Source organism: Mchenga conophoros, linkage group LG5, assembly GCF_057382185.1.
Source record: "Mchenga conophoros isolate Kocher_MC1m ecotype Shallow Benthic linkage group LG5, M_conophoros_male_GT1.1, whole genome shotgun sequence".
Taxonomy (NCBI): domain Eukaryota; kingdom Metazoa; phylum Chordata; class Actinopteri; order Cichliformes; family Cichlidae; genus Mchenga; species Mchenga conophoros.
In genome coordinates, this window is record NC_140530.1 from 1959983 (window position 1) to 1973207 (window position 13225).

The 13225-nt window shown below is 41.7% G+C and overlaps 1 protein-coding gene and 1 long non-coding RNA gene across 3 annotated transcripts in view; one reads left to right on the forward strand and one right to left on the reverse strand.

Annotated features, from left to right (window-relative positions):
- Nucleotides 1–225: 225 nt before the first annotated feature.
- fhit (fragile histidine triad diadenosine triphosphatase) overlaps nucleotides 226–13225 on the reverse strand; it is a 158607-nt gene continuing 145607 nt past the window's right edge. For both annotated transcript variants that reach the window (XM_085272821.1, XM_085272822.1), the window contains exons 7-8: nucleotides 4742–4810; nucleotides 226–2019 (exon numbers count right to left, since the gene is read on the reverse strand). In XM_085272821.1, coding sequence (XP_085128947.1) covers nucleotides 1921–2019; nucleotides 4742–4810 — 168 coding nt within the window. In that variant the 3' untranslated portion in view covers nucleotides 226–1920. The remainder of the gene's footprint in view (nucleotides 2020–4741; nucleotides 4811–13225) is intronic.
- Nucleotides 5894–6951, forward strand: LOC146573570 (uncharacterized). The gene is made up of 2 exons (XR_014892551.1): nucleotides 5894–6065; nucleotides 6619–6951. It is a non-coding gene; the product is annotated as an uncharacterized LOC146573570 (long non-coding RNA).

The window sequence follows — 13225 nt, forward strand, 5'->3', positions numbered from 1 at the left end:
CCTAAGTTATTTTTACTTTATATAAATGATATTTGTACAGCCAGTGATACTTTAAAATATGTGATGTTTGCTGATGATACAAACTTAGTTTGCTCAGGAAAAGACATAAAGAAATTACTGAAAACAGTGGAAACAGAACTCATGAAGTTAAATAGATGGTTTGTGTCACGGTTTGCCGGGGGCAAGCCGTGTGGAGTTGTAGAAAAGGACCCAAAAGGCGGCAGCTCTGGTGCATGTGAATATTTATTTACCACGGTGGGTACAAAACAGCACTGGTGGAAAAACAAGAAACCGGAAACCTAAACTGGGTAAGCTAATAACACAAACCAGAAACGAGGATGCAGGGAGGTCCGGGGAAATACATACGGAGAGACGCAGGGAGACCGAGGGGAAACAACACAGACGAACCAGCAATTACTATGACAGAAGACACAACTTAAATACACTCAGAGAACACAGGGAGATTACATACAGGTGGGAACACAGCTGGGAGTGATTAACATGACGAGACTAAGGAGGCAACTGAAAACACTCACATAAGACACAGACCTTCACAATAAAACAGGAACTTACACAAGAAAAGACACAAACTAAGAAACGCGGACTAGATACAGGAACACACGGGCAGAACAGAGTAAACACTAACCAGAGAAAGAACAGAACCACAATCACGAAGAGAAAACACAAAACGCTGGGTCAAAAGGACCCAGGATCATGACAGTTTGTATTTAATAAACTATCATTGAATGAAAGTAAAACAAAATTTATGTTATTTGGAGGTAGTAAAAGTAATATTAAAGTAAAATTGAATTTAAATAATGTTGAAATTGAAAGAGTATATGAGACAAAATTTTTAGGAGTAATTATTGATGATAAACTTTGTTGGAAGCCCCACATAGAACATATGAAACGAAAATTATCCAAGTCTATTTCTATTCTTTATAAAACAAGAGATTTTTTGAATAAGAACTGCCTTTATTTATTGTATACTTCCCTTTGTTTGCCTTATATGACCTACTGTGCAGAAATTTGGGGGAACACATACAAAACATATTTGGATTCAATATTTAAATTGCAAAAAAGAGCTATTAGAATAATAAATAAAGTTGGATATGGGGAGTCCACCAACCAGTTTTTTGTAGAATCGTCTATGTTAAAATGGACATTATATATTCTAAAACTTTAGAAATGATATATCGAGTGATGAAAAAGAATGTTCCAATTTGTATTTTAAGGATGTTTCAACTAAGAGATGGAAAATATGATTTGAGGGGGTCTTATAAGTTTGAAATGCCTAAAGTGAGAACCAATGTTAAGTATAGATGTGTGTCAGTTTTGGGAGTGAAATTATGGAATGGACTTAATGCTGAACTGAAGATGTGTTTTTCTTTGTCATTCTTCAAGAAGATTTTAAAAATTAGTATTATACAAGGTTATAGAAATTTGGTTTGTTAAAATTTTTTTGTGTTGATTTAATTTCTTGATTTATCATTGATTTCTTTTCAAACTGTTATACAACTTATTTATCAATGCTATTTATTTTCTTAAGGATTTGATTATTTCTATGGGGGTAAGGGATAGGATAAGTATAAGCCATAAGGCTTCAGCCTATTCCTTTTTCGGTTACTGTTTGAGTACTTTTATGTAAAATTATAATCTGTTGTTGTTGTTGACTGAAATAAAAATTTCAATTCAATTAAAAAAAAATTCAAAAGTTAGATTTCTTTTGGTTGACTTGGTTGGTTGATATACAGCATAATTCAGCAAAGATTTTGAGGATTTAATATACATATAATCAAATTAAGTCAAATAAAACAATAATATTTTTTATTATAGTTCACATTGCAGATGTTTATGTTGAACTTTATGTTCATGGCGGTGCTGCCTTTATTGAATTACTGACATCATTGGTTCAGGTTTCTAGAGCTGCTTCCTCAGATCTGAAGCTTCTGCTGCCATTTCTTCCTCTGATCTCCACTTGGATGGTATGTCCTTATCCTCTTGATCGTGGTTTTGTAACTACAAAGACAATGAAGATGTGATATGTAATAATATATTGCCAGAACAAATTTGGATTGTTTTCTGTATTAACTAGTCCATGAAAATGCATTGAGATATCAGCTGTTATTGGGTTTAAAAAATGTTTACAGAGTGCAGATTTTCTTCTTCAAAACTGTACATGAGACCACTCTTTAAGTTCAGTATGGAGACCCAGTGATCAGCTTTTGCTTGCACAAACTCATCATAATGAATTTGTTCCTCGACTTGTTTGTACTTGTCACTGTATATTCTTTTATTGTTTATAGAAAAAAAGCGAGAGCATATGTAAGAAGATTCAAAATATCAATTAAATAGTTCCACTTAGCACATCAGGTCAACACAGTGATTTATACGTAAAACCTAAACAGCTGGTGGAGCTTGCACTTCATAACTTGCTTGTCTTGTGAATTGTGAACTGCAAAGTGGTCACTTCCTGTCTGAAAAATATGACATGGTTATTTAAAAGAATCTAGTTTTCTACTGTACTCATAGAGATAGGCTATTCACACTCATGTAATAATCTGTCTCCTGGTATCTCTACCACACTCTTGAGACTGCTTGGAGACACAGGCTACGCCCACATGTACACGAGAATTGGATTGGAGTTTTGGATCACTGAAAACTGAGAAATTCCTCCAAGAACATCAGCTCGGTTTAATGTTGACTTTGGTGAGTGCCCGGTGTTTGATAACTTGTGTAAAGCGATCACTCAGCAAACTAATGTTAAAAAACCTCAATGTGAGCCCAAAGTATCACTGACCCAGCTGGGTGAGGCAAGTTCCGCTGAAGGCTGGAAAATAGGGGGCAGCGCTTACTCAGAGCTAGGTGAGGCCCCAGAGGCTGTTAAAATCTGCTGCTATTATGGCTCAGGTGCAGCATTTTTGTGGGGTTCAAAGTCCTCTTTATAGCTATACTTTGGCAAAACTTCCAATTTTTGCATCTGACTCAGCAAGAGCAGTCTGCATTGCATGCATTTCAGTTCTAGTGTCTATAGCAGCTTCTATTTGTTTGTCAAAGGAGCTTACAAAGAAAAGCGTTTGGACTTCTTTAAGTTGCTTGAAGACGTTTCACCTCTCATCTGAGAAGCTTCTTCAGTTCTAAGGTCAAATGGTGGATAGTCCCAGATATAAACCTAGTGGGAGTTTCCCCCCACAGAGGGACAAAAGGACCCCCTGATGATCCTCTAATCGCCTGAGCCAAGGTGTGAAACTGGGTGTGGGTCCCAATCAGCCAGAGTTTCGGGTGTGTTCATTGTGAAACCTGGCCCCACCTTATCATGCGAATTCCTGAGGTCAGATGGCCCAGGATGTGAGTGGGCGTTAAGGCGTCTGGGAAGGGATCTCAAAACTGGATTATAGATGGCAGAGAGTTGGTGTCGTAAACCCCCGCCTCTGTTCAAAGATGGTCACTCACAGTGGACGTAGATGCTTCTTTCACTCCTCTTTCAAACCATCTGTCCTCTCTGTCCAAAATGTGAACATTGGCATCCTCGAAAGAGTGTCCTTTATCCTTAAGATGCAGATGGACTGCTGAGTCTTGTCCTGTGGAGGTGGCTCTTCTGTGTTGTGCCATCCGCTTGTGAAGTGGCTGTTTGGTCTCTCCAATGTAGAGGTCTGGGCATTCCTCGCTGCACTGTACAGCATACACCACATTGTTAAGTCTGTGTTTTGGAGTTTTGTCTTTCGGGTGAACCAGTTTCTGTCTGAGCGTGTTGCTGGGTCTGAAATGCACCGGGATGTCATGCTTGGAGAAAACTCTCCTGAGTTTTTCTGATACACCGTCTACATAGGGGATGACAATGTTGTTGCGTCTGTCCTTCTTATCCTCCCTCGCTGGTGTCTGGTCTTCCTTTCTTTGCTGACTTTAAGAACGCCCATTTAGGATAGCCGCACGTTTTGAGTGCTTCCTTTACATGTGTGTGTTCCTTCTTTTTCCCTATTTCTATTTTGCTGCTGGGACTCCACTGTGGAGATGCACGTCTCATTTCTCCCCTTAGGCAGGAGCAGGAAGTATAGAGAGCTCTTTTTTATTAGACGTGGTTATTAGAATATTCATATCATAGTCCCCAGTTATTGATATTCATTTGCCACAGACTCTCTTGTTACAAATTCAAAATATCACAGTGAAATTTAAAATAGTCTGAAAGTCACGTTCATTATTTTCATAGTGAAGTGCTATAGTTCATTGGTTTGGGGATAGATAGCTCACTGATATTTGTTCAAACTCAGATGTTTAATTAACATTATTAGCAGCCACATGTGACTCAGTTCATTAGCAGTGAATTGTCCTTTCATACTGCTGTGGTGACACACTGAAGCATGAGCTTGGGAGAACAATGCCAGTTGTGCAGAACTAGAAGATAAGTCAGCAGCCACCATAGTGCTGTTTTCATTTAGTTATGTTCTTACTGGTCAGCAGGAGAGAATGGGGAAATAGGCTGTCTTGTGTCACAGACATCTCATCAGTGATCAAGTACCCAGATCATATTTTTTTTACAAAAGCCATGCAAGTCCTGGTACCCTCAACTATTTCTTAACATTTTTCACATAGCTTACCAAAGTATAAGCCCACACTGACTCAGATGTTTTTGTGTCCTGTACACAGTGACTGACAGTGAAAAAAATCCTTTTTTTATTTAAAATGAAATCTAAAATAATTTTTAAATGGACTAATAGGGATGGCCCAAAGTTGTCCATCTTACCTCATCGTAGATGCTGTCATTGTGCTTGAAATCCCCAGCCTTCCTGGGCAGCACGTGGACGTGGACATGCTGTAAACATACAAACAAGGTTTAGATATTGTGGTTGATCTGGAGAAAATCTTACTTTTTCCTGGGAGCACTATGACAGAGTTTCACAGTATGCTGGAGAAGCCATCAGAATGTTACTGGCATGGCACAAATCACCGGAGGGAAGGGTGCATTTCACCAAGCAGGGATTTTTTATTTTTATGTTTTTAAGAATTGACCTGACTTTATTCTAGGACCCAGGAGCAACAGATAGCTAACAGTTTTTGCTAATATACAATTGTACTATATACCTATACAACTGAGTATATCACTTTACAGTAGGTAACTAGTAATTATGCATTTTATCTACAATTTACAAAGAAATAAAAAGACAAATTCAGACCACTCCAATATAAAACTATGTTTTAGCAGCAGTGTTCTGGGTCCTTTGAAATTCAGAACCATTGCTTTTACATATCTTTATTTCTTGGTTTTGAGTAATTTTGCCATATTAATCTACACTGATGTCATAATCTGTAGTAAATGTTTTTACTTCATTAATTAAACTATTATTTTGTTTGTTGGCTGTGTTTACTTTAGAAGTAGAATTTCCCCAATTACGGGATAAATACATTTGCCTTTAAAATACAGAAGGTGTGTGTCTCTGAAATCCAAACTAAAAGCTCGTTCCACAGGGTCTGAAAGCTGAAGGCTCTGCATCCTAGAAATGCTACCCCACAAATAAATCAAACAAAGCCTAAGAATAAAGTGATAAGGATAATGTGGTACTATGAGATCTTTAAGATAAGATTGGGCCTCATAATTCAAGACCTTGTGTAACCCAGTGTTAAAAACAGGATTAAAAGTATAAATATTCATACTCTCACAATGGGAATAAATATTGATAAAAACAAAGTTAATTATAATAAATACTGATAAAAAGCATGTAAATATAAGTTTAATATGTACATATGTATATGTAATGTATAAATGGTGTGGGGGCAGGACTTAGTCCTGTAGAGTGTGTTTGTCAGATCCACTGAGCGACCAATCATTGGCCGGTCTGACCCTCCCCCAGACTGTGCGCTGCTCAGACACCTGTGTGTGCCTTCGTGTGCCAGTCAGATACGCCAGAGACACAGACGGTGAAAGATCAGTTTACCCGTGTGGCGAAGAAGCTAGCTGGATAGAGAAAGTCCTTTTTTCGGCGAGAATAATAAGAGTGATACTGTATTCCAGAGGCCGTGAGCCAACGTGAGCACTGTGAAGCCCCGTGTAGCATTTGTTGCTTCGCATGGTAAGTCCCAGGCAGTACACGTGCGCTAGCATAGCATGCTACCTGCCGCTAGCTCTGATGCTAACTTCCGTTAGCCATTTTGCAATGAAAGTGCCTCTTCTGAGGCTAAAGCAATTAGCACTGAGTCTGCTGCACTTTATACGAGATGTTCTTTAAAGGTTTATGTCACATTACTGTGGTATTGATGTATAATGCATGGTTTTGTGCGATGTTGTTATGTTAGCACATGTTCCCTTTTCTCATGGTGCTAATTATAGTTCTGCACAATTAAGTATTAGCAATGTGAAATTAAGTGCCTTCACCTGCACTGTACTTAGCTGAAACTTGATAAGTCTCAAGCCAATGTGTATTTTTAATGCACTGCTGAGCTATTTTGTATTATTTTAAATGTGTGTTTCCTATGCACTTTTCCCTTTGAAATGAGAATAATTTGTTGTACAACATAGAATATTTTGAAAGAAATTTAGAAGCACTACAAGCAACCAGTAGTAATAATAAGTTACAGGCATGATAGCTTAAATGTTGAACTACTGTGTTCTGGCCTGGTCCCCAGGTCAGGTTTTTTCCCTTTGCTTATTTGGATTGGATTGGTTTTGAGGACCTGAGAAGAATCGAGGATCCCTTTTCCAGTACTGGATGGCGAGCCCAGCCCAAAGAGCCGGATGAACTGGTAGATTGTAACCCGACTGGTTACACACACACTGAGTGACTATTGAACATTGAAAGACTGAAATTGACTTTAAAAAAGACACAAAGACAATCTATCCTTAGGTCGACCATTTGTGGGGTTTATTTTATTTTATTTTGTCTTCAAGAAGAGCGCTCTACTTTTGTTAAATGTGCACAACTTTAATAATTGCTAATAAATGCAATTGTGTTTTCTACACCTACTGTGTACAAGTCCTCTGTTGTCATACACCCTTGGCTCCTACGAATCTAGAACCTGTCTGATCTGGTCCATATTTCCCTTCTGTCCTCGTACTGTGGTTAAAGGTAACTATACTGCCGTACTACATACAAAGAAGGCAAGAAGTAGCACTAACAGGTCTAGTATTGCACCACCATTGTTACACTTGTGTGTCAGGTGAAGGATTTTAAAGTCAGTTCTGGATTTATCAGGGGGGCAATGAAGAGAAGCCAGTGTGGGAGAAATATGATTTTTCTTTCTTGTCCTCTTTCAAGTATACAAATGAATAAAATCCTTTTCCAGCATCACTCAGACAGGATATTTCTAATTTTAGAAATGCAGTGCAAATAGCAGAAAGCCTCCATATTTGTTTAATATGCACACAGAACATATTGTGGTTAACAATGAGTCCAACAGTGCACTTGAGGCCAAAGTAATATCATCTAGACTAAGATTTTACGTGCAGAGTACAAGAACCTTTTTGTCAATTAGGAGAAAGTAGTGGTACGTAATGATATGTCTCTAAGCTGGTTATGAATCATTTCTTCTATAATGATTAATATTGTATTTGTGAAGAAGGTCATTACTAGTTAAGGGTAACGGACGCTTGGCTCAAACAGAGCTCTTACTTTTTGTCAGCCTGGCCACAGTGCTGAAGAAAAACCTGGGGCTTTTCTCTGTCAGTGACGTTTCACAGAATAAAACAAGTAAAACTTTTTCCAAACCAAAGAAAGATCTTTTAAATAAATGCAAAGCTATTTTCTCTCAAGCTTAAGACTTTTCTGGTTCGTCATGACTTTATACCAGGGTATGCCGGGGCATAAACCTCCAAAATTTCCTGCTTCCTTCGCATGCAGTGAGCATGTAACACTATTAACGAGATAATCGACCTCTGTGGGAGTCGAGTCCAGGTATCTTCTCTGCACAAAGAAGAGAAGAGCTTCTTTCAATTTTGTTCCAACACATTCAGAAAGATATTTAGTGTACTGAAATTGTTTTTTCGTTGTTTTCCTTTCCAGTGCTGTGCAATCCATTGTAAAACTAAATGCCATTAAGAAATGGTGAGAAAAAAGATCATTTAAAAGTTTTTCCTGACAATGTTCTCATGGTGGGTGTGTGGAGACTGGAAAGAGGACCCACATGCAGGACTTGCAGGCTGATTGAGGAAGTTTTATTATCGAGACTGGATGAACTGAACATGGATGATGAAATGAACTGAATGACTGATCTAGACTGAGAACACACAGGCGGAATTAATGATGCGCAGAGGGACTGACCTGAAAAATAGGATCATGGCCAAGCTAGAAAACTGGATCCCCCGTAGCCGGTTACCAAGATTACGTGAAGTACCCTCAGAAGGTCTGCTAGATGATGTTAATGCAGCACTACGGACGATACCTACAACCACGATTACCGACACTAACAAGCTGATCTACAATACGGCAGCAGTGATCAGTGAGATGCTTGGCTACAAGTTGAACAGCCACAAGGGGCAGTACCCTCCATGGAGAAGGAGGCTAGAGAGCAGCACAGAGGGAGGTTAGCCAACTAACGGAGTTGCAGAAAGGTGCGGCAAAGAAGGTGCATAAGAAATACAGCAAGCTGTCCATACCTGAGGCCTTGGAAACTGCCAAGCAAAGACTCACAGCCTTGGCCAGCCGCTTGAGGAGGTACACCAGAGAGATAGAAGGCAGGAGAATAAACCAGCTGTTCTCCACAGAACCAGCAAAGGTGTACTCTCAGTGGCAAGGGAACAATAAGAGAACAGCACCACCAAGGCTGGAGACGGAGCAATACTGGAAGAGCATATGGGAGAAGGACGCAACCCATAACAGCAATGCTCAGTGGCTAGTGGATCTGAGGGCAGACCATAGCAACCTCCCTGAACAGGGTCCAGTAACCATCACAGTGGCAGATATCCAAGAAAGGGTCTCCAGTATGAAGAGTTGGACAGCACCAGGGCCCGACATGGTTCACGCCTACTGGCTGAAGAAGCTGACTGCACTCCACGAGTGTCTGGCAGCACAAATGAATCAGCTGCTAGTTGACCAGAGACACCCGGAATGGCTAACCGAAGGCCGGAGAGTCCTGATCATCAAGGACCCCCAGAAGGGACCGGTCCCATCCAACTACCGACTAATAACCTGCCTCAGTACTACATGGAAGCTCCTATCAGGCATCATATCGGCTAAGATGAACAGGCACATGGGTCAATACATGAGTGGGGCACAGAAAGGGATTGGCAAGAATACCAGAGGCGCAAAACACCAGCTACTGGTAGACAGAACAGTCAGCCGAGACTGAAAGACCAGACTGACCAATCTGTGCACTGCCTGGATTGATTACAAGAAGGCCTATGACTCAATGCCCCACAGCTGGATACTGGAATGCTTAGAATTGTACAAGATCAATGGGACCCTAAGAGCCTTCATCAGGAACTCAATGGGGATGTGGTGTACAACACTAGAGGCCAACTCCAAGCCCATAGCACAAGTCACCATCAAGTGCGGGATCTACCAAGGAGATGCTCTGTCCCCACTGCTGTTCTGCATAGGCCTGAACCCCCTCAGTGAGATAATTGACAAGACTGGCTATGGATACCGACTACGGAACGGAGCAGTTGTCAGCCACCTCCTGTACATGGATGGCATCAAGCTGTATGCCAAGAGTGAACGAGACATCGATTCACTGATCTACACTACCAGGCAATACAGCAATGACATTGGAATGTCGTTCGGACTGGAGAAGTGTAGTCAAATGGTAACAAAGAGAGGGAAGGTAGTCAGAACTGAGGGGATTGAACTACCAGAAGGCAACATTGCAGACATAGAGGACAGTTACAAGTACCTGGGGATCCCGCAGGCGAATGGGAACCATGAAGAGGCCGCTAGAAAAGCTGCAACCACCAAGTACCTGCAGAGGGTCAGGCAAGTCCCGAGGAGTCAGCTGAACGGTAAGAACAAGATCCGGGCTATCAACACCTACGCCCTGCCCGTGATCAGGTACCCTGCTGGGGTAATAGGCTGGCCAAAGGAGGAGATAGGAGCCACTGACATAAAGACAAGAAAGCTCCTTACCATGCATGGAGGGTTTCACCCCAAGTCCAGCACCCTGAGGCTGTACGCTGAGCGGAAGGAAGGGGGCCGGGGACTGGTGAGTGTCAGCACCACAGTCCAGGATGAGACAACGAATATCCAAGAATACATTGGGAAGATGGCCCCAACTGACCGAGTGCTCAGTGAATACCTCAGGCAGCAGAATCCCAAGAAAGTGGAGGAAGGCGAGGAACCATCATGGAAGGACAGGCCCCTGCACGGTATGTACCACTGGCAGATAGAGGAGGTGGCTAATATCCAGAAATCCTACCAATGGCTGGACAAAGCTGGACTGAAAGACAGCACAGAGGCACTAATCATGGCAGCACAAGAACAAGCTCTGAGTACAAGATCCATAGAGGCTGGGGCCTATCACATGAGGCAAGACCCCAGGTGCAGGCTGTGTAAAGATGCCCCAGAGACAATCCAGCACATAACAGCAGGGTGCAAGATGCTAGCAGGCAAGGCATACATGGAACGCCATAACCAAGTGGCTGGCATAGTGTACAGAAACATCTGTGCTGAGTATAACCTGGAAGTCCTGTGGTAAAAATGGGAGATGCCCCCAAGGGTGGTGGAGAATGACCGAGCTAAGATCCTGTGGGACTTCCAGATACAGACGGACAAAATGGTGGTGGCTAACCAACCGGACATAGAGGTGGTAGACAAACAGAAGAAGACGGCCTTAGTGATCGATGTAGCGGTTCCCAATGTCAGCAATATCAGGAAGAAGGAACACGAGAAGCTGGAGAAATACCAAGGGCTCAGAGAAGAGCTCGAGAGGATGTGGAGGGTGAAGGTAACAGTGGTCCCCGTGGTAATCGGAGCACTAGGTGCGGTGACTCCCAAGCTAGGCGAGTGGCTCCAGCAGATCCCGGGAACAACATCGGAGATCTCTGTCCAGAAGAGCGCAGTCCTGGGAACAGCTAAGATACTGCGCAGGACCCTCAAGCTCCCAGTTTACCCTACTACTCTCGATACCAATGCTGCCCCTTCAAAAGCGAGTGCCTTTACCGACATGACAAAAGTCGACACAGCGCGTCCTTTCTGCATTTTGGAGAAGATGACTTTGAGGATGAAGATGATGGAGTGGATCTAATTAGTTTATTCAAGGATTTAGTTTCTTGAAGGATAAACCGCCCGCAGGGGCGTGCCGGGTGCTTATATATATATATATATATATATAAATATATATATAAATAAAACACCCAGCACGCCCCTGTGGGCGGTCAATCCTTCAAGCTCGGGTCCTCTACCAGAGGCCTGGGAGCTTGAGGGTCCTGCGCAGTATCTTAGCTGTTCCCAGGACTGTGCTCTTCTGGACAGAGATCTCCGATGTTGTTCCCGGGATCTGCTGGAGCCACTCGCCTAGCTTGGGAGTCACCGCACCTAGTGCTCCGATTACCACGGGGACCACCGTCACCTTCACCCTCCACATCCTCTTGAGCTCTTCTCTGAGCCCTTGGTATTTCTCCAGCTACTCGTGTTCCTTCTTCCTGATGTTGCTGTCATTGGGAACTGCTACATCGATCACTACGGCCGTCTTCTTCTGTTTGTTTACCACCACTATGTCCGGTTGGTTAGCCACCACCATTTTGTCCGTTTGTATCTGGAAGTCCCACAGGATCTTAGCTCGGTCATTCTCAAGGGGGCGTATCACATTTTGACCACAGGACTTCCAAGCCATACATATCACAGATACTTCTGTAAACTATGCCAGGCACTTGGTTATGGTGTGCCATGTATGCCCTGCCTGCTGGTATCTCACATGCTGCCGTTATGTGCTAGACTGTCTGAGTCTGGCCTGTACCTGGGGTCTTACCTAGCATGCCAGACCCAAGCCTCTATCATACTTGCAACTTGTTCCTGTGATGTGTTTCTAGCTTGTTCCTCTGTGCTGTCTTCCAGTCCAGCTTGGTCAAGCCATTGGTAGTGTGATGGCCAAACCCATGGCCACACTCTAAAGTCAGTAACTCTTGTATTTTCATTTCTTCATTTGAACATAGTAATACACTTTAGTTTTCAATAACTTTATTGATTGGTTTGGATACATTTGTTCTATTGTTAAGCGCGCACATTTAGTTTACTTATGTGTTCATACCACTTCATTTTTTTCACTTTTGACTAACCTTTGTCTTTTTATTTCTTACCTGCCGTCATCCATGGGAGTTGCTGGACAAAAGATGGTAGCCAAGGTTTGAAACCACTAAATGCAAAGAGGGATAATTGGACCACACCACCACTTCCTACTGAAGGGGAGAATGTTTTTAAATTAAAGAAAACACACAAAGTATTTCTATTTAATTAAATATTTGAGTTTAGGGTTTAGTGGTTTTGATTTTCTTCTTTAGTGTTTAGTTTATTAACAAACTAGATTGTACTGCATTGTGTTGTGATTTATGATTGTGTTTGTTTGTTGCCCCTCATGTGTCACAATGGTCTGATCAGCTATTATATATACCCCTGTGCGTCATGTTTAGGTCAATTATGTTTGTTTGGGCAGTCATTTGGTTTGTTAAGTTTGCAGTCTTTGCCTGAGTTCAGTTTTGTTTCTTTGACCTCTTTCATGAGCTCAACATTTATTACTTTTGTAAATCTAATTTTTGGGGGTTAAATAAATGAAAACCATATTTTTCTAATAATTCCTGGGACTCCTGTTTTTCAACTCAGTCCATCACAGGTAGGATTTTTCAATATCAGCCACTTTTTCTGTCTACTGGTGGTTCATGCCATGTAGGGGCCTGTTGTTCCATGATTGTTCCTCTTCTTGATCCCCTTGTTTCTTGGGTTTCTCGCTGCCTCACGTATTTACTGAGCAATTAAATTAAATTTTATTTATATATCACAAAGCAAGGTGTTTAAAGCACTCTTCTGGGAGATCTCAGATATCACTCCTGGGATCTGCAGGAGCCACCTGCCCAGTTTAGAGGTCACTGCCCAAAGTGCTAGCATCTTGCACCCTGCTGTTATGTGCTTGATTGTCTCAGGGCCATCTTTACACACTCTGCACCTGGGCTCTTGCCTGGTGTGGTAGACCCTAATGATTTGTGATACCACTGATTTCCTTTCCGATCCAATATTGAATTTTATTTCATAATGCAATATGTAATTGTAATATTATTATAATATAGCTTCATAATGATTACAGGACATCACAC